Raw genomic sequence first — 27699 nt, 5'->3', positions numbered from 1 at the left:
ATTGGTAAGATGAATCTTTGATCTTAGCATGTAACTGTGCTAGTAGGCCTAACTTCATGGTAATACACTGTGTGTGGTGCTTAGACATATGTAAGAAAATAGGAAAAACTTGTAATACTGTGGTTTTATCTCAACAGGTGATGTCTCTCCTCCTCCTTCTACTGTGATTGGACAAACCAAAACCTTAGCTAAAGTTACATTCAGTCCCAATGTTGTCGAGCAAACCAAGATTGCCCGAAATGGCATCCTGGGAGACTTCATAGTCAGATACGATGTCAACCGGGAGCTGAGTGTTGGAGATGTTCAGGTACTTCACATGGCTGATCTTTTCCATCTTATTAGCTATGCCTGAGAAGGCTTGACTGCCTTGCACACTCTATATATCCTAGCAAATGTTTTCCAAGTGAAGGCTTGAAAAAACTGTCCAAAATAAAGTAAGTTTGCAACCACAAGATAGACTTAAAAGAAAGGACATGCTTCACTGAGTTTCTGTTTTGTATTTGCTTTTCAATATATAGACTGCATGCATCTGGATATAGGGCCAGGTACCCACATGCATGTGGTGATTCTGATCCCTGGGTATACATGTTATATCCTTACTACATTTGGAAGAAAACCACTGTCCACCATGCAAGGAGATGCAGAGACTTCAGTAGGCCCCCCACTGTGAATGAACAGAGGACAAGAATCAAGAGGGAAACTGAAGGGAGCTCATCCACCAATGTAGACACACAGATTAAAAGCAAGATCAGGTGTGCTCATCCAGTAATGATGTGTCTGGGATACTGAATCACAATCTTCCCTTCATTCCTAAATTCATTTTTCTTCTACAGATTCTTAATGGGTATTTTGTACACTACTTTGCACCCATGGATCTACCTCCCTTACCAAAGAACGTTGTCTTTGTCCTTGACAGCAGTGCATCCATGGTGGGGACAAAACTAAAGCAGGTGAGTCCTTGCATGTGTTATAGACTGGTTGACTTTAAGGTTGCAGAGAACTTGTTTCAGGCTTCATCTTACCAGGATTCTTCATCACTCTGCATAAAAGGTCAGTGCTGTCAAAACTGAACAGATAAGATTGTGCTGGGCAGTTCTATCCTGTTCATTTTGAAGAGAGGCAGATTAGGGAGAATTCTCAGAAAAGTGCATTCAGCAAACCATTGTGTCCATCTTAGCAGAGAGAATACAATTCTGTCTTTACATTACAAAACTCTTGGAAAAACGGTGTATGACTCGATGAGTTTTTCTGAAAGAAAAGTCAGTTTGCCCTGTTTGAGAATCTGATTCTTTCACTGCAAATCTCAGACATTTTCCCAGGACACAGATCTTGACGTGAATCAACATATCAAACTGAAGGCCAAATTACCAGTGCTGGAAACTAGCTCCAGTCCACAGATCCAACTAGTTGGCTTGGAAGGAGTACTGTGTCTGGGGGAATATAGTCTTTTTCTCAACATGATATTATCAGTACAAACTAGAATCACAGAATCATAAAATCCCTAATGTTCAAAATCACTAAGATCAAACCTAATCAAACCATCAACCCATCAGATCTAATCTAATTGGAATCTGAAACACTTAAATCTGGAACAAAAAATATAGTGTTACAGAAGTTATAGGTACACCTGTCTGGACTATGTAAGGTTGTTAGGTTATTATTTAGTTCCTAAATGCTTAATATATTAAATTAGAAAAAAATATATATTTAAATGCTTTAAATATTTTAAATCTTAATAAATCTTTGATCTGTAGTTTCTATCATTCCTGTTACCAGTCAGTCATCGGAATTCTTATAACACAAAACAAATTCTTGCATTTCAGCAAAGAATTTAAGTGACAAAGAAGCAGAGAGAAATCAATATTTCAATTCTGGTCTGACAGATACATCTCATCTCTGTACTCACACTTCAGACATAAGCCAAGCTTACATCTTATAAATGTGCAAAAGCCCTGGTAGAGGTAGTTCCTTTCCACTTCCTTTCCACTTGAAGACTTGCTCCACAGTTATAAGATATGGAAATGTTGAGTGGCTTCTTTCTGTTGAAAGGCCCACATCTTTGCCTTCTACTTTGTTATCTACTAATGACAGTGGAAACTGTCACTTCTCACATACATTAAGGTGGTCTAAAGTTGCTCGAGGAGATGTTTAGATTACTTATTAGGAAGAATTTCTTCACAGAGAGAGTAGTCAAGCAGGCTGCCAAGGGAAATAGTGGAGTCCTCATGCCTGGAAGTATTTAAGAGATGTGTGGACGCGGCATAAAAGACATGGTTTAGTGATAGGACTTGGCAGGTCAGGTTGATGGTTGGAATTAATAATCTTGAAGGTCTATTCCAAACTAAATGATTCCATGATTCTATGATACTAAGACACCAGTATAAGGCAGTTTCAGCTTGCATGGATGACATGTTATAACCCCACTAGAACGACTGAAGTCTAATGGCGTAGGCTTATGTCAGATTCAGTTAAGGAGCTCTAATTAGTCCACTCAGGCTCCTTTGTCACCTGCCTAGAGCACGTAATGATAGGAGAAATAAGGAAATTGTGGTTATTTGAAAGTGTTGTGGTTTTTGTTTGTTTGCTTGTTTGTTTTTTCCCTTGGCCACTAACACTAGCCTAAATGTCCTTCATGGACACAAATGATGGTACTTCCCTGACAGTTTTCTGTCTTTGATCAAGGACATTGTGGGTGTTTATGCCTTTCTATTTCTGCTAAAATCTTTACCATCTGGTTTCAACGGTGGTCATAAATCTTCATTTAGAAGCTGTAGCTTCTATCAAATTAAATTATCTCCACTTTAAGCTAAAATGACTTTTATGGCTCCTAATTATCTTCCCCAGTGCCTGGAGTAGCAGAGAGCTGTTAACAAACACACCTAGCACTGTACTGAAGCAGGTCTTGAATGAAGATGCCTTTGAATCACTACAAATTCCTCTGGACGGAGCCTGGTTTTTGGTTTTCTGTTATCCTGCTGAAAAATGTCAAGCCTTCCCTTGCTGAATAAACAGATATTACCCAAATGCACCCAGCTCTGCATGCTGTAAGCAGTCAGGAGTACAGCACTGAACCATGGAGATTAGGACTCTGGAGGGCTTGGTGCTGGGGTGAGTTGAACAAAGTTGTTCCTTGGGTCAGCAGATTAACCCTGTACTATGAAAACTTTTGTTTTCCTCCTGAGCTAATTAGCTTTTCTTTTCATATACTTACTAGAAACAGCATGACCAGGGATTAACCCTTGAAGGCCTGCTTCATAGCCTAGCTAGCTTCTAATGCTAAAAATACATAAATCTCAGGCTAATTAAGTGGAAATAAATGCCTCCTAAGCCTGAAGCAAGAGATGTATCTAGCCAGGTCTTTTGTCAAGGGTGTATTCAACTTTGTGCCTGTTGCCTCAGTTACACTCTTTTAATGGAGAACTATGGGTAAGTTATCTAGGAGTGCTATGTTCAGTAAACATTTATCTTCCTCTGATTTTAACTGCTCCAAAACCCAAAACTTCATTGAGTTATGGCCTGAATCATAAACAGACAATCAAAGAAAACAAAGCAAACAAAACCTAAACAAATACTCCAACTCAAACTGCAGATTAGCTAAGGAATACTCAAGATCTGGGAGTGACTGAACAATAGGTCTCTTTTGGTAAACCAGTCACAGCCATGATTTCTGTTTGCTCAGTGGCCTTTTTACCCAATTGTTGCTATCAAGATGTTTGTTATATTATCGACATGTTCCCTGGTGGCAAGATACATCTGAGCAGAGGAAATGCCTCCTTTTCTCTCAGACTCCTGCAGCTGTGGTGGTAATCCGTGGTAGAGTACAGAGCGCTGGGAATTCCTGTGGGATGGTGTTCCCTCATTTCTGACTGCTGAGTCACATGCATGATCAGCTAAAAATACACTGGGCTCTTGTAAAGAGAAGTTGTTCAGGTCAGCTATGGTAACTGTCGCAAAGTTTTTAGGGCTGTAAAAGCATGGGTGAGAAACATCAGCTTTGCACTCTTATACACTCAAGATACTGTAATCTTCAGCTATCTCCCTTCATAACAATAATGAACAATAATGTTCATTGACAGCAACATGACTCAAATGGGGTCAGTATTTCATGCTTCCTGCAGTTCTACAAACAAAATTACTTTCATTTTTCATCTCCCAAGCCTTTCTAGTTCCTATGTGATCTTTTATGTGTTTGCACCATCCTTTTATTTCTCAGATATTTCATCCTTTGAAGCAACAAGGCATCCAGACCTAGTTGCAAACACACATAGTGGGACTGGTTGATCACCTTAAATGAAGACATTGAGACTCCTGAGACATCCCCCTCATATCATAGAATCATAGAATCATGGAGACATAGAATCATAGAGTCATAGAATGGCCTGGCTTGAAAAGGACCACAATGATCATCTACTTTCAACCCTCCTGCTATGTGCAGGGTTGCCAACCACCAGACCAGGCTGCCCAGAGCCACATCCAGCCTGGACTTGAGTGCCACCAGGGATGGGGCATCCACAACCTCCTTGGGCAACCTGTTCCAGTGCATCACCACCCCGTATGAAAAACTGCCTTCTAATATCTAACCTAAACCTCCCCTGTCTCAGTTTAAAACCATTCCCCCCTCTCCTATCACTATCCACCCCTTGTAAACAGCCGTTCCCTTTCCTGTTTATATGCTCCGTTCAAGTACTGGAAGGCTGCAATGAGGTCTCCCCGGAGCCTTCTCTTCTCCAAGCTAAACAAGCACAGTTCCCTCAACCTTTCCATAGGAGAGGTGCTCCAGCCCTCTGATCATCTTAGTGGCCCTCCTCTGGACCTGCTCCAAGAGCTCCATATCCTTCCTGTACTGGGAGCCCTGGTCCTGGAAGCAGTACTCCAGATGGGGCCTCACAAGAGCTGAGTTGGTTTTCACAGCATCTGAACTGGTAATGCCTAGTGAATTCAGCTGTGTTACAGCTCCTCTACTGAGAATCTGTGACTTCATGATACTCACCTTATAGCACTGGTAGGGACATGAAGTTCAGGAAGAGAAAACCCTTGAATATGATGATGAAAAAAATGTTAATGTGTTCAAGACTGTATGTTATTATTGTTATCCCACTGGAAAGGAAAACAAAATTAGAATCACAGAATAAAATCACAGAATTGCTCAGGTTGTAGAAGACCTCAAAGATCACTGAGTCCAACCACAACCTAACCATACTAACCTAACTCTCACAACCCTCCACTAAATCATGTCCCTGAGCACCACATCCAAACAGTTTTTAACACATCCAGGGATGGTGACTCAACCACCTCCCTGGGGAGCCTATTCCAGTGCTTAACAACCCTTTTGGTAAAGAAGTGTTTCCTGATATCCAACCTAAACTTACCCTTGTTCAACTTAAGGCTATTTCCCCTTGTCCTGTCGCCTACCACCAGTGAGAAGAGACCAACCCCATTCTTGCTGTAAGCACCTTTCAGATATTGGAAGAGAGCAATAAGGTCTCCCCTCAGCCTCCTTTTCCCGAGACTAAGCAGCTCCAGTTCCTTCAGTCTCTCCTCATAGGGCATATTCCTCAAGCCCTCCACCAGTCTTGTTGCTCTTCTTTGGATCTGCTCCAGCACCTCAATGTCCTTTCTGTGCTGAGGTGCCCAAAACTGAAAGCAGTACTCGAGGTGAGGCCTCACCAATGCTGAATACAGGGGCAGGATTACTTCCCTAGTTTTGGTTACCACACTATTCCTGATACAAGCAACGATGCCACTGGCATCCTGTTTCTGTCCTCAAGATCTTCGTTCCTTCCTTTGCAGAGAGGAAGTAAGCTCTGTGTGGAATAGTTGCTTATAACACGAGTCAGAAGATCCCAGGGAACAGGTGGTATCTGCAGGTTTTGTCAGGAAGCAAAATGGTTTTATCCTTTGAACAATCTGACCTAATTTTTATGGGCACCTTTTGTTTTAGAGCTTTTGTTTGTTTGCTTGCTTGTTTTGTTCTAGAGGACATTTCACTTTTCTAATGGTATAATTAGGAGAAAGATGGGCCAGACATGCGTTCACTACCTTGTGACTGACATGATTATCCTCAGCTTCAGACAGCATGGTGAAAAAGGACTTACCAGCCTGAGTTCCAGAGCTACACATCAGGCATGTTCTAAGCTATGAATGTGCCCACAAGAGGATGGGTTTGCAGATGTTTTGCAGACTTGGTAAAATGAAGCTGTTTGAACCATGGCTTAATTTCACCTTATTTTTCCCACAGGCAACAATTGCCCACACACTTAGTTGAGCAGTTGGCTACATCACAAGCCTGGCAGCTTGTCAGTGGTAGTGTGCCAGGCTGTAACTCTCTTTGAGGTTAATTGTGCTAGGAGGAACTCAACTGAAACTGGGACCTGCTGTGTGTTTGCAGCTGCTTCAGTTTATTTGCTTGCATCCAACCAAGGAACACTGTTGGCACCCCTGATTCATGACCCACACCATGTGAGCTCCTTTGGAGCCCTAAATGCCTTCTGTGCCTCTGACTCAACACCCAGGCTCTCTCTGAGCAGTTTCAGGGTGTAAAGAGAGCAGACAAGCACCTCAACGCCTAATGTTCTCACTTCAGGCTCTACTTATTTCTGCTGGTTGCTGCAGAGGTGGCTGTGAGCCTGTTGACTACTAGTCCAAATAATGGCTGCTGTCCAGGAGAACAACCTTAAACCACCAGGGAACTCTGGAAAAAATGCTAATCCTAATTAAAACCTTTAGTGATTCTAAAGCTCTGCAAAGAGAAAAGATTTGTCAGCTTTCCCACTTCCATTAGAAAGTAACTATCTGAGTTAAAACAGAGGAACTTTATGCAATGTATCCAGCACAGACTAAATTGATGCAGCTGCCACTTACTCAGGAATGTACAACAGCAGTGTTATCTCACTCCTCTCTTTAGATGTGGATATGTATTTTGACAACCACTACACTAAATAGGTTGTCAGCTCCACATAGCCCTTGACTCCCCAGCTTCCAAAAATGTGCAAACACTTGTCATGCTACAGAATAATCTACTTTTCCAAAACTCTAAAATTTATAAATAGTGACAGGGTCACAGAAAGAAACAAGCAAGCTTCAGAGAAAGATGTCCTCAGATATATTCACGATTGAAAACATCATTTTCCGGTCTTAGGACTAACAGCTGATTTGCTTCACATTGAGGCAGTAGAAATAGGGACAGCATTTTCTAAGAAAACCTCAGCCCACCTGTGAAAAGTAAGTCCTTGAATTGGGTTCAGAGCAAATAGGAAGCAAAGGCAAGTGCAGAGTTTGACATGGAGGTGCTGCTATGGCTTGACCTGAAACCCTGTGAAGACAGTGAGAGTTCTCCAAAAGGTTTCCACAGAGCCTTTGCTGAATTCATCAAAGAATAGGCCAAACCCACCAAAGTGACCCCACACAGCCCAGTGGCCACCAGGCAAATCTATATAGCAAGCCAGGGGGAAAATCAAGCTGGGAAATTAGTCTATGAGTCAAGATCAATGGGGTCCATGACCAGGCACAAGAGTAGCTGTGACAGAGCAAGAGACAGGTACCTGAGGCTCAGACTAGGACTGAAAGCCCAGGCTGGAGCCACCTGGCCCATGGATAGAACCCCCAAAGGAGGCTGATCAGGACCATGGCCTGGCATACACATGCTGTGAAGCTCTAGATCTCTTTTTCACAGTCTTTTCAGGCCAGAACTGTGTTTTCTGTTAGCTGGAGCAATACATGCGAGTCAGAGCTGGCGTCTATTCATGTTTTCATCATAAATTTGCTATTTGAAGTTAGGTGGGTTATCTTCCTTGCCTCTGCTTGTCTCCTTGCAGAATTTTGTATAGACTGGGCTTATGGCTGTACAAGATCCTCAGAGTCTAGAAGACATTAGATCTTGGCCAAAAGCTATTAGTCCAACATTGCTTGCAGTAACACTGCTGTTTCCAAGTTAATACCCTTTCACCTTATTACGGGGTACATACTGTAGGCATTGCCCAACTGGGACAATTTGTCTCAAACTGTAAAGAACAGTCAAGGCTCTGAATTAACTGCCTGGGATATTCTGGGGAAGCCTGCAATAAGGAGGTCTTCCTTATGCTACTGTATTAAGAAGTACTACAGTCGTCAAGCAGTATTCATAGGCAGATTCTGATTCAGGAGGTGGGTGCTACAATCTGTGTTATATAAAGAGAGAGCTTTTGTTTGGATAGTTACTACCTGATGTAGTGACTTGATACTCTTTGATGTATCTGCTCTTTTCTCAGCTCTTCAGAGTTTTGGGCAAAGATTTGGCCTGAAGTCAAGCCTGTTGCAGTGGCTTGGGATGGAGGTGGGCAGAGGAAGGGCTGGAAACAGAGATTTTCAGGACTTAGGAGAGTGGGGAGATGGAGCTGCTGAGATTTGGAAATGGAAAAGTGAGAGAGCAAGTGATGATGGACTGTGAGGGCTGTATGGCACATTCTCAGGTGGGAACAGGCTAATTTACTATTTTTATAACAACTGTTTAGTGCTTTTACATTGTTCAGTGTTGACTCTCAGCAAAAGTACAGAGATTGTTCCAACCAACCACTCTCCAAGCAATCACTGTCATTTGAGATGAAAATGAGCAAGTTGCATTACAAAATAAGAAGTTTCCAGCTGAAGAAAAAAGGGCAAAGTCTATAAGTGGTTGCAGAGTTAGGATCTCTTTGGAGGAATAACTTCATCTTTGTGGAAGTACAGCATTCCCTTTCATGGATAAATGAAAGGTAGCAGCTAATTGTTGCAGAAACACAGGGCCTGTGCTGTTGTCAACCTCTACTTGGACATACAGTTCTTCCCAGCACAGCTGATCTCTGTGACAGGGGCAGAGAATGGAAGTCCCAAGTTCTTGAAACGATTTTAATGCACTAATTCCATCTTCTGAGGACAGAGGCAGAGGGAGAGGCGTCCAACCGTATTGAGGGCATGGGGTACTGTCCCCTTGGCATTGACCTTTTTGCTTCTAGCTCCATGGAGATTGCTTGTCAAGCTGATGGGGGAGTGTTTGAGTGTCCAACTGCAGCATTACATGATGTGACACTACTTAAAATGAGCTAAATGCAAAACAAGACTGTGGTCTTCATACACTGCTGTGTCAGTCTGGCTGGCTGTCTGGGTACCCCCACTGCTTCCCATGGAATTTTTTCAGCACGGTACTGTGGGGCAGCCTTCAAACATTTCTCATTGATTAATTTTACAGGAACATATACTGCTCCAGAGGTAATCCATACTGCATTGTTGATAAGGGCTTGAAGTAATAATGCATGGTAGTGATAGGAGCTCGCCTCCCTAAATCTTTGTACAGACATTTATTTATATCCTCAACACTGCTGCCAGGTTGCAAAGACTTAGCAACTAGTCTGCCCTCCGTGCGCATGAAACCCCAATTGCTGAGAAATCAGATCATCTGGCAGTTTTTCATGTATTTATCCTCACCATGCTATTGGGTGCTGGAGAAATGCAGAACCTCCAAATGATAGCTAAATTTGTCCACACCCTAGAGCTCAGTTCCCACTGAACAGGAATTTACTACTTCAGTACTTTAAGCAGAAGTTGTGCAATATGATTTCCTCAATAGAATAGGCAGTAGAGACAGTTCCTGCTAATGATGGAGAAATTCTTTTGCAGAGAGAAACTGCTGTGCACCTTTTCTATGGCCAGACAGGGGGTCAGCATCATTCAGTTGATTTGCAAGGGATCTACGATGATTTGGGGTGAGAGACTGGTACATACACTAGAGACAGTCATTTATTGTCCAGAGCTCTACAACCAAACTCCCTCTCTTTACATGCTAGCATCAGCATAAAACAAAATGCTTGTTGTCTAGAATTGTGAAGGAGTTTTCCTTGGTTACGCCATCAATGTCTGCCAGGAAGAAAGCACAAAGATACATTGTTGGGGAGGGGGTGAGACTAAGTCCCTGAACTGTAGGACACTCCCTGCAGAGGAAGAAAGGGCAGATTGTCCCCCCCTACGAGGGGTACAGAGGAGGGCAAAATAATCCGATGATACACTTCTGGGTTAAAACCCATTTTTGGTTCAAAAATCCTTGTTGCTGAGAACTGGAACATGGTTTGCAATATGTAGGCAGAAAGAAAATGGGCCATAGAGGAAAGAAATCATCCTAAGAAGTGGCATCAAACCTCAGTAGGAATGACACTGCCAAAATGACTTTGCTCACTCGGCAAATCAGCTCCTCCCTGTAAAATGGCAGTGGTGCTCCCACTGCCTTCCCCTTGGCTACTGGGATCGCAGACAGGATCCCAGACTGTATGTAGCAGTACCTTCTCTGGCCTCAACAGTACTACTTCAGACGTATCTTGAATGCTGGCCTTTCCTGACCTCGCATGAATCTCATGTGAATCTCTCCGATAGATCATGGGCAAATGGATCAGGTATTTGTTTTAGAAACATCTTGGAAAAGCCACCACTGGAGCTTTTCATCGGCCGCCTGTTCATGTTTGGAAAGGGAACATTATGAACCAAAGCATGAAGGATGCTGGGGAGGGGAAGACCGGATCTGTTTTCTTTCCCTGTGCTTCCTTACTGTGCATTGCCAAACAACATATTTACTTGTACTTTTCTCCTCCTCACTGTAGGAGATCTGGTTTCTGAGCCCTACTCTCATCTGTTGCACTGTGAGACAATTTACTGGGCAGAGCTGTGGCTTTCTAAATCCCTTTATGCTTATGTCTTGTGCCATATCTTTCTTGTCAAATATGGCCTCTCTCAGGAGATCCGGAAGGGCAACATAAAGGTTATGATGCACCCAGATCCCAAAGTAATGGGTAGATAGGCCTCAGAAGTAGCTAGGTAGTTGCTTTTTCTTTAGCTAAATACAGGATACTACCGTCAAATGTTGTCTTCTACTTTTCTTTCAATACATGGTTGCAGATCATAGAGACATAAAATCATTAAGGTTGAAAAAGACTACTAAAATCATCAAGTCCAACCATCAACCTATCCCCACCATACCTACTAACCATGTCCCTCAGTGCCACATCTGTCCTCTTCTTGAACACATCCAGGTGTGGTGACTGCACCACCTTCCTGGGCAGCCTGTGCCAGTGCCTCTCTGCTCCTTCTGTGAAAAATTATTTCCTAATATCCAACCTGAACCTTCCCTGGCACAACTTGAGGCTCTTCCTGTCACTTATCTGGGAGAAGAGGCCAACCCCCACCTCACCACAACCTCCTTTCAGGGAGCTGCAGAGAACATTAAGGTCTCCCTCGAGCCTCCTCTTCTCCAGACTGAACAATCTGTTTCCTCAGCCACTCCCCATAAGATTCATGCTCCAGACCCTTCACAGCTTCATTGCTCTTCTGTGAACACACACCAGAGCCTCAGTTAATGCCTTCCTCTCTGCTGTCTATGTTCTTCAACCTCCTTGATCTCAAGCACATGTGGTTCCCTAGAGCTGGCTGGAAATCTGGAAAAGGGCAATCATTGGTTCTGATGTTGCGTTGTCGTGCCATTGTGAGGACAGATGCCAGCTGTGTTTGGGCATGCAGGGCATAACTGAGTGTTGCCAAGTGATCTCGGAGGCAGTGGCTTGGTGGGTGCTAAGAACAGCTTTCTCTGTCTGGAAGTCATTTCCAAAAGGGTCTGAGTTAGTGCTGTGCCAGAGACACCCATTATTTGTACAGACTTGGACTCAGCAAGGACTGAAAGTCTTTTGATTTTTATGAGCTGGCATGAGACTTCGCATAGGGGATGCAGGACTGGGATGGAACACTTACAAATGCTCCTAGGCAATGGAAAATTTAAATATGTGGGCCTGGGACATGCATTATAATGAGGTGCTTGAACTGTGTGCTTGCTCCATTGCAGAGCCAGTGTCTGTCAATGCTGTGGCATCAAACAACTATACATTGTCTCCCTTTGAACTGCAAGTTTCCAGGGTAGCCAGACTTCACTCCTCAAACAACCAACGGACTGTGGTAGAAATGTCACCAAGGCTCAGATTCCTCCTAAAAGGTGCCCAGATGGTCTGACATCATCCCAGATGTCTCTGAGGCTGCTCTTTATCCCAAAAAAGGGCTGAAGGCATTCAGCTGCCCCAAGGGAGCGTGTCTTTTCCCATACTTTGTTCTACCATTGTTTAGCTAAGTGGAGCTGGCTTCAGGGGCTAGACAGAAAGGTAACAAGTGGCAGCTGAACTGGAGTGTAGCTCAGGGAGTTCTCTACTCTGCTGATGTTGAGAGTAATAGAATCAGAAGCGCTTGAGTTGGAAGGAATCTTTAAAGGTCATGTAGTCCAGCTCCCCTGCACTGAACAGGCATGCCTACAGCTCAATCAAGTTGCTCAGAGGCTCATCCAGCCTGACTTTGGATGTCTCCAGGAAAGGGGCATTTACCACATCTCTGAGCTACCTGTGACAGTCCTGAGTCATCTCAGCCCCAAACACTCTCTTACCCATAGCAAGAATGAACTAGAAGAGGAGTAGCTGCATTGCATGCCCAATTATCAGAATGATCTCCAAGGCAAGGATGGTGGCTGGGAGCTGGCTCATCTCTGACCTCATATGCTTGAGAGGACATTACCTACACATACAATGCATAAATGCAAACCCATATTCAGGTTCTCATCATTTCTGAAGCACAGACATTAACTGTGATCATTTTCCAGCTACTCACTGTCACCCAACCTTACACCATCATTTTTTCTGGTCCAGCTCTGGACCAGATATAGCCCTGGAGGTGGCTATTTCAAGCCCAAGGTTCCAGCTGTATTAACAGATCACTCAGCATCATCATTTCTTGACTCAAATGCACTGGTATGGCAGTTCAGTCTCCACCTCCCTGCTCAGTTTCATCTATGCTAATTGGGGGCTTGGGAGGAGAGGAATAAGAGGAAACTCTCCTTTTTAAATACTGTTTCAAAACATGTTGCTGATAGCTACAAACAATTCCCAGTTGGCCAAAAGTGATTTTTTTTTTTTTTTTTCCAGCTGGTCAGTATTGCTATTTTCTGTCACTCATTAATTCCTGCTCCGTCCTCCACATAAATACACATGTAGCCAGGCAAACGCTTTGGGAGAAGTGTTATGCTTTACAGCACCTGGTACAAAAATGTTGGACTCTTAAACTGGACCTCCCCATTGTGAGTGGGCTGGATCTATGCTCAGCTTATCCCCAAAATGAGATCAGCATCATCTGCTCAGCCGTGGGGGAATGATCTGACCCTCACCAGGGAAGAAACAGTTAATTTTCTGCCTCACAGAAGAGCGTCTTCGGAATGCATTTCAGTGCAGTGACTCACTGGGGCCAGGCGGGAGTAGAAGTGCAAAGACCCCATCCACCGAGCAGCTTGGGAATCCCACTTCTTGGCTGCTCAGAAACAGGAGAGATTCCAGCTGTGGCCATACAAGGCCAGAACAAGAAACCTGCTGCTTTGTCCAGAGTGAAGTCGCTGCCAAGCACTCCTTGCACGAAGAGCTCTAAATCCTCTCTTGGAGGCTGGGGAGACTGGAGCAAAGGGCTGAGCCTCTAGAGCACTCAGTCATTGCGATGTATTTAAAGATTTCAAGCAATTTTACCAAGAAATTCTCTCTGTTGAAAGTTTGATTTGCCTGCCAGCTCCTGAACTGCATCCAGCCCTCCAGAAGGAAGTCACGTCTCTCTTGCAGTGCATTAATGGATGAGGAATATGGCCAGCAAAGCCATAATGAGATTTCAGGATAAATCTGGAGACTCATACCTAAAGGTGTTCAGGGCCACATTGGTTCAGGCCCTGGGCAGCCTGATCTGGTGGGTGGCAACCCTATCCACAGCAGAGGCTTGGAGCTTGATAATCTTTAAGGTCCCTTCCAAGCCAAGCCATTCCATGATTCTATGATTCTATGATCCTTAGATCCATAGATCCTTAGATCCTAGGGAGGAGAGATGGAAGCAAACAGCATGAGGCAGGCAATTCAGAGCACTTTGGGAGAGATGGAGAACCAGTTCAGCTCCTTTTAGCTCCATGGTGCTCAGAACTGGACAGGATTAGGTCTTGAGGTAAGTTTCATCTTCTCTATAGTTGCACTGCCTCTTGGATGCAGTGCTGGTGGACAGGCACTTCCAGATAGTGACTCAGCCCATGCTAAAACCTATCCAAAACAGATGGGATGAATTACTCTCTGGAGGTATCTCTCTCTGCCTTAGAGAGGGATTAGATGATGTGCCCAGCTTTCTGATGACCAAGTTGGGAACATTGAATCCCACCCTTCATTTTTACTGAGGATGAGGTAACAGCTACATGAGAATGAACCATTTGACCTCATTCGTATTCTCCTTGCTTTGGAGCAAAACCATGTGCATAAACACTTGTACATATATGTTTGTGTATATATGTCTACTTATATTACATGAAATCAAATAGTTACAGAAGTTACAGAAACAAATGTTCAAGATGCCAGAATCTGGGTTGCCAGTTTGTCTGCATTAATGGACGTTAGAATGTTTTGCTGGTAAAAACTGGCTCAAATTCCATGGAAACAGCTTAACTACCACCAAAAAAAACAAACAAACAAACAAAAAAAAAACAAAAAAAAACCAAAAAAAAGTATTGAAAAGGAGAGAGAGTATGAAAGGAGAGAGAGATGGTCCCAGCCCCACATTTGGATCCTGTGTGAGGATGTGGAGGAGAAATACTGCATTTTCTAGGAAAATCTGTTTCAGTTCAGCAGTTCTAGCTTGTGTGATGTGCACTCACAGGCTGCACTGCTGCTCTGCATTGTTTCTGCCTTTCTTCAGCCTGATTGCAGACAAGAATGTCAAAAGGAATTTCTGTGCATGCTGGAGGTGAGATGCAGTCTCTCAGTGACAAGGCCAAAGCAACATTATTTTCCTCTTGGTTTGTTTTCGGGGGGAAAAAGCAGAGCTTTTTGGGCCCAGTAAAACCCTCTGAGGAAAGTGCAATTTGACAGATTTGAAAACAACCAACAAAAGGCTTTTTGAAACGGGAAATATCAAGTGATGTTAGTTATAATCAGAGCTACAGTATGGCTAATGAGATTTGTGGGGTTTCACACTAAATTATTCCTTCTAGGTCTGTTTCCCTCCCCAGTCCACACTGTGAGGTTGTATGCGGGGAGCTGTTGTGGTCGTATTTTTTCCCCATCCTGTCCAAGCTTTTCCTCAGCAGAAGCTGAGATGAAGACCTGATCATACCTATGTAGGATAGAAGCTTCTCCATTTTTACTTTCTTCTTACTTTGTTTCCAGTTATTGAGGGACAAATGAATAGATCACAGTCATTATAATGTAATAAACACAAACGTCCTTTTCTCCACTGTGTGATGGCTGCTTTGCCCTTTTATGCATAAGTGAGAGACGAGTTTGGCTACTGGGAGGATGAATCCTGCAATCCCTAGAGGGAAAAAAGCATACATGGAGGACAGAAGCAGGCAGTGAGGAATCCAGACCCGGCTCCAAAATGCTGGAAGCTAAGGGAAATATTTCCTTGAACTGCAGATGGACCTCAGGCTGGAAGCCAAGTCACCAGTTTGGAGGATTAGAGATTCCTCTGTTGTGGGTAATTTGTTTGCAGTTGCATCATCAGCTTCCATGCAGAATCCAGAGGGATACTGATGGCACAGCCTGATCAGTTCCTTGAGAACTTCTCCAAACTGTCTTTGCATAGCAACATCAGGCCTAGAAACATCTGGTTTCCAGCAATACTGATTATCCTTTCTATTAATTCTGAACAAATCCTTCATTTTTCTGATAGGCATGAGAGAAACCTTTAAATGCCAATGGGTCCACCATATTATTCTTCACAGAGCTTTCCTTGGAATTTCAAAGACTTAGTGATGGCCAAAAATGGGCAGAGCTGAGAAGCTGCTGATCCCTCTGCTTACAGTTGTTGCCTCGCTCCTCTCATGTGTTTTGCATATAAATGCAGGGTATGTTTGAAAAGACAGGGAGCATCTTCTCTCAGCTGGTCTTAACAAGCTGAAGTTTGTCTCCATGTGGGCACAGGATAATACACCAAAGTTGGTCATACTGGGAAGGATGAACACATCTGCACTCTTCCTATTGGCTAATCCACTGTGGTCTGTCATTTCTATCACACAAGAACCTTAACTTCTCCCACTATGAACTCAGCTCAATACCAGCTTTGCTCTATCTGAATGCCTATATGTGCATGGGATGACAAATAGCAGAACTATATAATGCTGGTATATTGCTGTAAAAACAATATGCCTGAGACGAATCCAACTAGCAGGTAGAACCAGCAATAATTAGTCAGGATGCATTTTTTTTTCTTATTCATTTGAATGTATTTGCTTATGCATTTGCTAATTTCTAAAACTATTCACTGGAATATATACGAGCCAATCAGTATCCTAATTATGAACAAGGCATATGCATCCTTGATATATATAGAGGTGTTTCAACTTTTAAGTAACCCTTTTAGCCATATGCTTCTTACAACTTAATTCAAGTCTAGAGGGCTTTAGAAGATCTCTAGCAGTCTTTTGGTATTACTTAGTATTATTCAATATTCATTATTCCAGAGGTCATGTCTTCATGAGCCAACAGTAACACAGAAACATCTATAAGCTTAAGCATTGATTCTTGCCTGCCAGAGCACTGGCCATTAACCTGCTGATCTTCTTTCTCTTCTCTTTTCAGACCAAAGAAGCTCTCTTCACAATCCTCCAGGACCTAAGGCCTGAAGACCACTTCAATATCATTGGCTTTTCCAACCGAATAAAGGTCTGGCAGCAGGATCGGCTGGTGCCAGTTACCCCAAATAATATAAGAGATGCCAAAAAGTACATTCATAACATGTCACCTACTGGAGGTAGGAATGAGATTAATTTTGATATTCAGATTTCAGTGGCCTTTAGCATGTAGTAGTAAAAAAAAAAATTAGTATTTATTCATGGGACAAGGGAACCTCTTCCCTGCCTTCGCTCAGGGTTAGGTGGCAGAAGGATATGTGTTCTGTACAAGCTTATATGATGGGCAGCTGTCCCCAGAGCTCGTTATAAGACCTGATAATACTTCTTAAAAACAAATTGTGCCCTTTCTCTCAAATGTGGAAGAGAGAAAACTCGCAACATCTTTTCTTAAGGACACAGGAAAAAGAAAACATATTGCCATCAAGGACATACAGGACTGGTACTTGTACAGTTTCTGAAAACCTGTATGTAAGTAGGCACATGATTCTACCTGATATGCGAACCCCAAGGAGTAGCCAATCTGGCCTATCAGATTATCTTCTGCAGGAGATAGTTCCTTACCTAGTATTTTCTCCTTCTTGTCTCGCTATGTTCTAACAAACAGTAAGGAGCAGGCCTAATAACATTCAAGAAGTTTTTGACCCTTTTTGCTTGTGCCTTCCTGTCAGGAGTGGAGAGAAGAGAACAGAAAGGCTCAGTGATGGCGGAATGCAGGCATGATTTTGAATTAGAATCAGTGGTCTCCTCAGCCTATGGACAGCAGTATTAAAAAAAAAACAAAAAAAACAAACAAACAAACAAAGAACATACAAAAAAACCTAAACAAACCAAAAAATGAAAGGTTGAGGGAGCTGAGCTTGTTCATCTTGGAGAATAGAAGACTCCAGGGAGATCTCATTGTGCCCTTCCAGTACACGAAAGGAACTTACAAGCAGAAAGAAGACCAACTTTTCATACAGTCTAATAGTGATAGACGAGGGGGAATGGTTTTTTTAAACTAAAAGAGGAGAGATTTAGATTACATACTAGGAGGAAATATTTTATTCAGACGGTGGTAAGGCACTGGCACAGGCTGCCAGGAGAAGCTGTGGGTGCCCCATCTCTGCAGGTGCTCAAGGCCAAGTTGGATGGGGTCCTTGGCAGCCTGGGCTGTTGGGTGGCAACGCTGCCCATGGCAGGGAAGTTGGAACTAGATGATCTTTAAGTTCCGTTCCAACCCAAGCCACGTTAAGTTTCTATGAAACATACCAAGGTTTATAATCAAGAATACTTTGGCAGTTGTGCTCATCCTGGCTGAGGACTCTGCAGGTAGACAAAGAGATGCAAAATGACTTATGCAAATTGTTCTTCCTGCAAAGGACCACAGCTGGCTGAAGGTCGAATAGGGTCTTCCTATACTTGCCCTTGAACAGTGACCACTCCTAGCAAAGGAAACACTCTGATGGAAAAACAGAAAACAGGATGGTTGGCCACACTGTTTGTATTAAGAGGGAAAGAGTTTAGGAAGTGCTCAAGGGACCTGCCCAGTTAAACAATTGCCAATAGTGGAACTAAATTCAGGGTACAAAGCTTTCTACTACTGAAATGCCAAAGTGCAGGGGCAGCTGAGTTTGCTCGTGAACCTAACAGAGAACAAAAGCAAAAGGAAATGATTAACTCCAAGGTTCAACAGGAATGTGCAGTGATAGTCCACTGCAGGCCAGCAATACTTCGGTTTTGGCTAACTCTGCATTTTCCTTATAAATATGCTTATGGTTTGAATATCTTCCTGTGAATATGAATGCACTTTGGCTCACAGATCAAAGACACAAAACGTGTACTGTGCTTACACTGCTGTCATACTCACACGCCAGAGAAGTAGAAACAGTACAGTGGCACACTATTTGTGCATATGGCAAAATGCAGTCCTCTGTAGCTCTGTGGTTGCCTTTGAAATAAAACTCTTTCTTTTTTTCTGAACATGCATTAGGCTCAAATTCTTTTCACAGCTATTCTTCTACTGTACCTGTACATTCTCATCTATTTTCTCTCCTCAGGCAGCTCCATTTATCATAGGAAATTGTTTGGTGAAAATACACTCTTTGACTAACAAAGCCATTTCTCTTCTCTTTAAACTTTGAGGATCACTCACATTTGAGTTGTACTGACCACTTGTTTTGCATTTCCATCTGAAAGGTTATTCTGTCTCTCCAAATCCTGTGCCCTTCAGATAAAGTGGGCAGAACTTGTTTTCCTAGTTCAGATACCATCTAAGAGAGACCCATAATTAAGTTTAACTATTTTTTGTATGCACTGGCAGGGCATGGTATGTACTATGCCTCTGGTTACCAGGGCTGATTGATTGTTGTACACTGAGACACCCAAGGATTCAACAATTTCACATAATAAGCTGCAATTTGTAAATTAATTTATAAGAGTATAAGCAGTTAACCCAAAGTGGTGCTAGCAGAGTGGAGCTGAGTTAAAGAGCTAGAGCAACCTCATGCAGAGAAAAAGAGCATCCTGATGAATAGAGATGCTCCTATTCTGCTAAAGGGAGAATAGGGAAGTGATTTGCAATGTCCTTAGAATGTGAAATGAGCTAATCTTTTTGGTGCCTTCTTAGGGACTAATATTAACAGTGCTCTCCAGACGGGTGCAAAGCTGTTAAATGATTACATTGCTCAGAACAACATCGATGCCAGAAGCGTCTCTCTGATCATCTTCCTCACGGATGGGAGGCCCACTGTTGGGGAAACACAGTCATCCAAAATCCTCAGCAATACCAAGGATGCCATCCGTGATAAATTCTGCCTCTTCACCATTGGCATTGGCAATGATGTGGACTACAAGCTGCTGGAGAGGATGGCACTGGAGAACTGTGGCATGGTGAGGCATTTCCAGGAGGATGAGGATGCAGCCAACCACCTGAAAGGGTTTGTTCTGTTTTATCTGTCCTTCATGATGATCCAAGGGATGGAACACCTCCCCTACGAGGACAGGCTGAGAGCTGGGGCGGTTCAGCCTGGACATGAGAGAGTTCTGGGGCAAGCTGAGAGCAGCCTTCCAGCATCTAAAGGGAGGCTACAGGAAAGAAAAGGACAGACTCTTTAGCAGTGTCTGCTGAGACAGGACAAGGGGAGATGGTTTCAAATTAAAGAAGAGGAGATTCAGATTGGATATAAAGTAGTTTTTTTATGATAGGGTGGTGAGGCAGTGGAATAGTTTGACAAGAGAGATGGTTGATGCCTCGTCCCTGGAGACATCTAAGATCAGGCTGCACCAGGCTCTGAGCAGTTTGATCTAGCTGTAGGTGTCCCTGTTCAGTGCAGGGGAGTTGGACTAGATGACCTTTAAACGTCCCTTTGAACGCAAATGATTCTATAACTCATTGATATCTGCATCATTTTTTAGGGCCATTATGGGAGGGAAATCCTCTAAGGAAACATAGCAAGATACAGGAATTTGTCTGAGGCTCAATTCTGGGTGAAAGATGCAGAGTGTACTTAGAAATTGAGATTGCAAGTTTCTTTCTATCCAGAAATTGTTTTTTTCCTAGCAGAAACTCTGAGGTGTACTGGAGCTTCCTAGCCCCATAGAATGTTCCCTTTATTTAGAACACTCCTTTAGACATGCAGACCTGGAGAGACAGAAGACAAGTGTCATCTCTCCTCAGATGGATAGAAGGAGAAAAGGAAGCACTGATCACTTTACACTGACAACACAAACAGCACAGAGAGGCTTAGGAATGAAGATACCAATTTGGTGTGGAAAATTATTTCTTTATATTTTAAAAAGCTAACCTCATGCCCAAACTCCAGAATATATTTCTTTGAAAGAAAAAAATGTAAGGGTCATTCTTGATGTGATCATGTAGTCATTTCTTACCCTCATTTTTCTTTGTGACTCTAACTCCTGACAGGTTTCTTGTAATCCTCAACATTTAGTAGTACTAAAGATCATGTTTCTCTTGTGCCATCAGTTGTAGTCCAAGGGAAGACCCTAGTGGGGAATTGCACAAAGGTACCGTGGCTTTTTCTTAAACATCAGGCAACACAGACCCATCTGCCACTCCACCCATGTCATTTGCTTCTCCAAACATGTATTTTGGATAGCAAGTGGCATTCCCTGGCAAATGAAGGATCTGCTGATTGACGGCTACAGAAACTCAGCACAGCAAGTACTTGTTCAAACACCTCCAACTGATAAACTGCTTACTGTTTATCAACAGTATGTGATGGTAAAGCCATTTGGTACCAAATTTATAAGAAAAAGTAGAATTATTTACTGGAGGCCAATTCAAATCACTGGTGGAGGGGAAATCTACGTGGGTAACATAGATGTGGGTAACATTTCTGATTTGTGCGCTCTGATTTTTGTGGCTTGTATTTTCATGCAGATACTTCCTTGTGCTATATTATCAGACAGGTTGTATCCTTCACTCCACCATTTTTTTAATACTCTAGGAGCTATTGCACGGCATGTTTTAAGATTTAATTCAGTCATGTTTTAAAGCATGTCAAGGTTTCTACAGTGAAGACACTGTGTGTTCAGAGAGACTTTAAAAGAAAGCCAGCTGATTCAGGCTTTGGGTTTCTTTTGAGAGAGAATAAAATATAAAGTGGAACTCAGCCTCCCAACAATCTGTATGAGCAGATGTGAAAAAAAAAAGCTAAACTAAACTAAAGGGCTGAAGCCAGCTCCTTGTTTGTTTACAAAATCAGGCTGAAATGATTTGCCAAGAGATATAGAGGCTAGCATTTAAATAGGAAATTGAGCATTCCTGGAGCAGCCTGGGAAGATCCATCAAAAGCACACTGCTGCAGGAAAAACACAGTACTGTAAATCTGGGCCTTGACCCCTTGTAAAAGCTTTCTGGCCTGTACAACAGAGAGTATTCTTAGAAGCGGGGTAGGACACATTAAAAAAGCATTATAGGATTAAACTCTCTGGTTCCATGGAGGCTATTGCTTGCTCCAAAAGAAAGTTAACAATAAGGTAGCACTGATTTCCAGGCCTCCTTTATTTAGTGTTTAAAATTCCTACAGTCCTTTGAAACATTCTTGATTTTTATTTTCCTTTGGCTTCCCAGAAGATGACAGACTCTTTAGCAGGGTTTGTGGTGATAGAACAAGGGGAAATGGTTTCAAGCTTAAAGAGGGTAGATTTAAGTTGGATACAAGGAAAAAGTCTTTTACAGTGAGGGTGGTGAGGCATTGGAACAGGTTGCCCAGAGATGAGTTGATGCTGTGTTCCTGAAGACTTTCAAGGTGAGGCTGGATCAGGCCCTGGGCAACCTGATCCAGCTGTGATGTCCCTGTTCATTGCAGGGGAGTTGGACTGGATGACCTTTAAAGGTCCCTTCCAACTGCAAGGATTCTATGATTCTACGATAGTATTCCTGTTTATCCCACATCAATCATCCCAAACTGTAGTAACTAGGACTCTTTCCAGAAATGCAGGAGTTTTGGTTCAGATACTCTACAGCTTTGGGGGCTTAGCATCTGCGTCTTATAATTTCTGGTTCTGGAATAACACACATAATATAACCACTAGAAAGTTACAGATAACAGCATGTTTTCTGTGTATGCTTTGAAACAAATGTGGGGCTTTCTGTGAGCCTGAGAAACCAAGAATTATTTTTAATAAGCATATGTAAGTGGACAGAGGTATCTCCTTGCGGAGCTCTTGAATTTTAGAGGAAGTTAGGTGATTGCCAGATCATTCTGGGATGCTTCTGAACAAAATGCAGTAAGTCTGCTTAGATGTCCGCTCAACACTGAAAACTAAAAAAGGGTAGAGAATAACTTTGGCTGAAAGGCACCTGTGGAAGTAATGTAACCCAGGCTCCTGCTCAGGAACTAATTTCAAATTTAGGTGAGGTTTCTTGAGGCCTTGTCTATCAAGTTTTGAAAACCTCCAAAGTTACAGACTCCCCTGCCTCTGGGAGCCCAGTGACACAGGTGACTGTAAAATTTGGGGTCTGGTAGACCTAACTGTTCCTGAAAGAATGGGAGATGTGTTAGTCTGACTGTAAGTGCAAGAGCATATGCATACAGTCGCATGCAGTACTTGCAGTGAAAAATGTATCTTTATTTCAGATTCTATGATGAGATAGGAACACCCCTCCTCTCTGACATCCGTATTGATTACCCCGAAGACAATGTGGAGCAAGTCACTCAGAACTTCTTCCCCAACTACTTCAATGGCTCTGAAATTATAATAGCTGGCAAACTCATCAACCGCACCTCAGATAGCCTCCATGTGGAGGTGACTGCTAGCAACTCCAAGAAATACATCCTCCTCAAAACAGACGTGGCTATTGACTTGCCAAGCACAAATGACATCAGAGCTGTCCCTGGTCTGGAAGATGGCAGAGCTGATCAAAATTACATTGAGAGGGCATGGAGTTACCTCACCATCAAGGAACTGCTAAACTCTCGGCTAAAGAGTAATGACAATCAGGAGAAAGAATATTTAACAGAGAAAGCAAAGTCAATGGCCCTGGCTTACAATTTTGTGACTCCCTTCACCTATCTGAAGATGAGAGAGGCTGGGCTCCATTCAGAACCACCTCACGAGGAGCTTATCAGCCCTTCTACTGATGGCATTGGTGAAAAGTTGCAGAGCTTGCAAGGACACAAGGCACCACCAGGTACGAGGTGAAAATAATCATGTGCTGGTAAGAGGTTTTTATTCACGTGGTTAATCTCTCATGGCTGACTTTGGTAACAGGGATGATCCAGACAATGAACTGAAGAGTGGTAAACAGAAAACTGGGGTTTTCATATCGATTTTGTTAATTGTGTGCTGGACAACATTGAGCAAGACCTTATAGACACAACTCACCTCATGAAAGCACATACTGCTTTTTAGAAGCTACAAAAGAAAATCTGGTGTTCTGAATGAAGCTTGAAGTAGCTACAGGAATACGTTCCATAATTTCTTTGAGTAAATGTTTGGGAGCATTAGTATACTATGGCTTTTTCTGCTGCTCAGTAACAGCCTTCTCTCCTCACTCTTAGGTATACGCAGACATCAAGATAAGCAAAGAATTAAAATCTCCAAAACTTCAGGTTAGTGCCAATTTTCCTGATCTTTGTAATGCACAATAACAGCAGCTGATTTATAGAGAATTCAATTGCATGGCACCATGGTGTAACCATTCCAATAAAATCAGCCAAAAACCAATTTACTATACTGCAGAGTAGAGAGGAAAATGAAAACAAAAACAAAAAACAAAGGGCATAAGAAATGAGGATAAGTGTTGGAAAACACAGCAAGGTAGTTCATCTACAGTATTTGATCCTTGTGTTTGCAAATACTGTAAATTAGTGAACGGGAAGAGTGTTCTCACTCTGAAATAGAACTGGTCAAAAAATGTTAGATATTTGCAACCTAATACTGTTGAAACAACAATGTTTTTTAAAAATTAAATTAAAAACAAGAAAATTCTATAGTGTTCTACTATTTTCCTGTTGCTTCTGTAGCTCTACTTAACATTCTTGTCATAATTAAATGCTGAAGAATAAGCCCAGATCAATAATTTAGACTTGAATTTCACTGGAAAAGATCAAATTTACCTTATAAAGTAAGGTTTTGACTTGTCTTACAACCACACCTATTTGGTACTTTATGGCCTGTAAAGGAGTTAAAAAAAAAAATACGGTCATGGGATTGTTTAAAATCTGTTATCAATAGCTCCAATATGATCTTGGCCAGGAAGGTTCAGTGGGACATGTGCCCACGCAGTGATCTTTGGTTAGAAGATATATTTATATATGCTGTCAGGGATGTTGCCCATGAACAGACTATGAAAAACAGGAACACTTGCATGGTAAATCCCATATGAAATAGTATTTCAGGCAGAAAACACCCAAATTTTCTCCTGGGCTACTTTGGGTTTCAATTTTTCATTGAAAACACAATGCCTTCTGTGAGAAAAACAAAACAATCTTTGTGAAAAACAAAGCAAAGCTTGGTGCTTCCTGGCAAAATGTCTAAAAACAATAAACAATCAGGCCTTAGGAAAAAAAAGAAAAAACAGTGAAAAATACTCTTTGAAAAGCAATTTTGTTATATTCTTAAACTCTGGAATTTTGTGTATGCCTCTCACATCTGTCTCCATTCCATGTCTTCCCAGCGGATGGAGACCCTCACTTTGTCATCGATTTTCCCTCCAGCAAGTTCTCTGTCTGCTTCAATATTGATGGAGAACCAGGAGACATTCTTCGACTGGTCTCTGACCATAAGGAATCTGGTGAGCAGTTAAGGAAGCTGAGGTCTTCACTGACTAGAAGCAAGGGAGTGGCAATCACGTACAAAGGCTGAGTGTGCCTTTCAAGTGTGTGTGCTGCTTCATTCCAGCTAGACTGGAGAGCTCAGGTCCTGCTGACGAGAGTCCAGTATGGGCTGGGAGTTGTACTTGAGCAGAATTGGAACAAGCAGAAGAGGCACAGCTGAGTAAACAGCCACGCTGAGAGATCCCACAGGGGATTCACCTATTTGGTTCGGAGGCGATGCATTTCTTTGGTAGCACAGCTTCACCAGCGCTCTAGTTGCAAGGTCACAACATAAAAGTGAGAGATTTAGCAGCATAGATTCATCAAGATTCCTTGTATATTCGAACTTCACTCTCTACTTACAGCATCGATTGATTGCTCCAGGACAGAGCAAAGTATTCAAACGTGTTAACCAAGCAGTGAGGCTTTTTCACTGAAGTCATGATAGCCTTGAGAAAACCCCCACAATTCAGGATCTATTTTGCACAAGCCAGTCTGATAACCAGAGGCCCAAACTGTGGTCTGATCTGATCTGGAATTCTAAGCAGGTCAACTAATAAGCAGATTATGTCCTAAGCAGGAAAATGGTGGGAGGCGGGGGGTGTCAAAACCGGAGATAACTCACACACTTGTTTTACAAAGAAGATAAACAACTGCAACAATTATTATTAAAGTCACCAGAATTATTTTCTGTGGTCAACTCTCCATGTTTCACATGCATTCATGCCTGCCTTGGTAAATAAAATCCAGATCCTGGCAGTGTTTCCCTGCATTTCTTTCAGTGACTACATATGTGTTGCTACTCGTGCGATTCCATGGCTGAAATGCAGAATGAGTTTAAGGAAAGCAGACTGTAAAACTAGCCTGTTAAGTCTATGAAGATGGAAACTATAAAATCCCTTATGAATGGTGAGGGGTAGAGTTCACTTGTGTGTTGATGTCTTGGGTCTAGATTGGATTTGTTACAAGCTTCCTTCCTTACTGTCCCCTGAGAGTGAGTTGGATCTTTAATGGTCCCTTTCAATGATTCCACAATTCTGTATAGTAGCTGTGCAAAGACCTGTGGGAAATAAGCCACTTTTTACAGGCAGGAAGTCACAAAGGTAATTAAAGTTATTGGGAATCTTGCTGTGGACCTGAAGGCTTCAGTTGGCTCAGTGGGATCTGCACTTGAAAGTGTTTCTTTTGGGTCAAATGTGAGGGAAGCTGAAAGGACACTGCTGGTAAAACTGAAAATAATTCAATCAGAGTGCAGGGTCAGGGTATTCCTCTGCAGCCGCACAAAGTGAGCCTGGATTTCTTATGCTGACACCTGAAAAGGTTTAGCACATCACACTGTTGTGGTTCAGGCTATTTCCTCTATGGGTCTTAATTCATCTTTAAAGTTGTGGCTGAGGTAGTAGAAATTACTTTGCAGCTAGCCAGGTTACATCTCTTCTTAAGAGTCAAGTAATGAGGAACACGGTCTCAAAATGTGAACTGCCATGAGATCCTCTGGTGCAGAAACTTTTGGATACTTTCAGGTCCTGTTCCTGGAAGAAGTTCAGTCTGTATGCCAGCTGGTGATTTGAGGAAAAACAGGCCTGCCAGCAGCTTGCCTTACTTCTCTAGGATCTGTGTTTGCCCTATGTTTGCCCAAATCTTAGCAACAAATAAATAGTTCAGTTAAATCATACCATGGCTGGTGGAGTTATAGTAGTCAGCAAGGTAAATATTTCTCTTATATAGCCCAAAAAACCCCATGTAAGTGTACTGATTATAAGTTGTCCTGACGTTGGATAGAGCTTAGGAAGTGGCTGTGCCAAGAAGCAACTGATTCTATCCTGGGTATTATGTACACATGGTCAGGACTAAAGAGGCTAAGGCCACTTGCCTCCAGAGCAAGCCAGTATTTCCTAGCTTGGATAAATTTAGATACTCTACGCAAGTTTATCAGTTTGTAACACACTGGTAGAACTGTTTTGAATACTGATTAGTAAAATAATTCAAGCATGAGGTGGTAAATCTGCATGTAGTTAGTTGCAAAGCTCATGTCTTTGAGACAATAGACCTGTTCTTGGTTCCAGTCTTCACTTACTGGTTCTATTCCTGCAAGGTGTAACTGTGAATGGACAATTAATTGGAGCTCCTGCACCACCCAATGGCCACAAGAAACATCGGACTTACTTCAACACAATCACTATCCTCAGCAATAAGCCAGAGAGATCTTACCTGGAGATCACACCCACCAGAATTATCCTGGATGATGGAGAACGACTTATTCTGTCCTGTGACCGGAATGCTGTTGTGAGAAGCAGCAGCCTAGAGGTGTCCATCTCTGCCAATTCCAACATCACTGTGACAATTCGAGACACAATCAGCTTTGTCATCCTCATCCACCGCTACAAGAAGCCAGCCCCGTATCAGAAGGATCACCTGGGGTTCTACATCTCCAACAGTAAAGGTCTCTCTTCTGACTCCCACGGGTTACTGGGTAAGTAACAGGTTCTCAGGTTTGGAGCTGTAAACCATGGAAAAATTATCCTTCCAAACAGTTTTGAAGGACAGAGACAGGAGGTGATGAAAAGGGTACGTGGAGGTGAAGTTACCAGGTGTAACTTCTGCTTCCTTTTGTAAATGACTTCTGTTGCCAGCATTCCCAACTCCTCTCCCATCTTGCTTTGTATGAGCTCTCTCTCACTATCCGAGCTACGTCTGTGCCTGTGTTACCCATTACCACTATTTTAATGATTGTTTAATGCAGCTGTCATTTGAATGCACATA

General features: G+C 42.6%; 1 protein-coding gene across 1 annotated transcript in view; it reads left to right on the top strand.

Annotated features, from left to right (window-relative positions):
• Positions 1–27699, top strand: part of ITIH5 (inter-alpha-trypsin inhibitor heavy chain 5) — a 48328-nt gene that overhangs the window by 17020 nt on the left and 3609 nt on the right. The window contains exons 6-13 of the mRNA XM_042872789.1: positions 138–307; positions 834–950; positions 16623–16794; positions 19281–19590; positions 22756–23309; positions 23680–23730; positions 24798–24914; positions 27032–27409. Coding sequence (XP_042728723.1) covers positions 138–307; positions 834–950; positions 16623–16794; positions 19281–19590; positions 22756–23309; positions 23680–23730; positions 24798–24914; positions 27032–27409 — 1869 coding nt within the window. The remainder of the gene's footprint in view (positions 1–137; positions 308–833; positions 951–16622; positions 16795–19280; positions 19591–22755; positions 23310–23679; positions 23731–24797; positions 24915–27031; positions 27410–27699) is intronic.

Source organism: Lagopus leucura, unplaced genomic scaffold (genome assembly GCF_019238085.1).
Source record: "Lagopus leucura isolate 7727_CA_CO unplaced genomic scaffold, USGS_WTPT01 Super-Scaffold_100008, whole genome shotgun sequence".
Classification (NCBI taxonomy): domain Eukaryota; kingdom Metazoa; phylum Chordata; class Aves; order Galliformes; family Phasianidae; genus Lagopus; species Lagopus leucura.
Note: the sequence above shows the minus strand (reverse complement) of the source record. Positions and strands in the feature narration are given on the sequence as shown.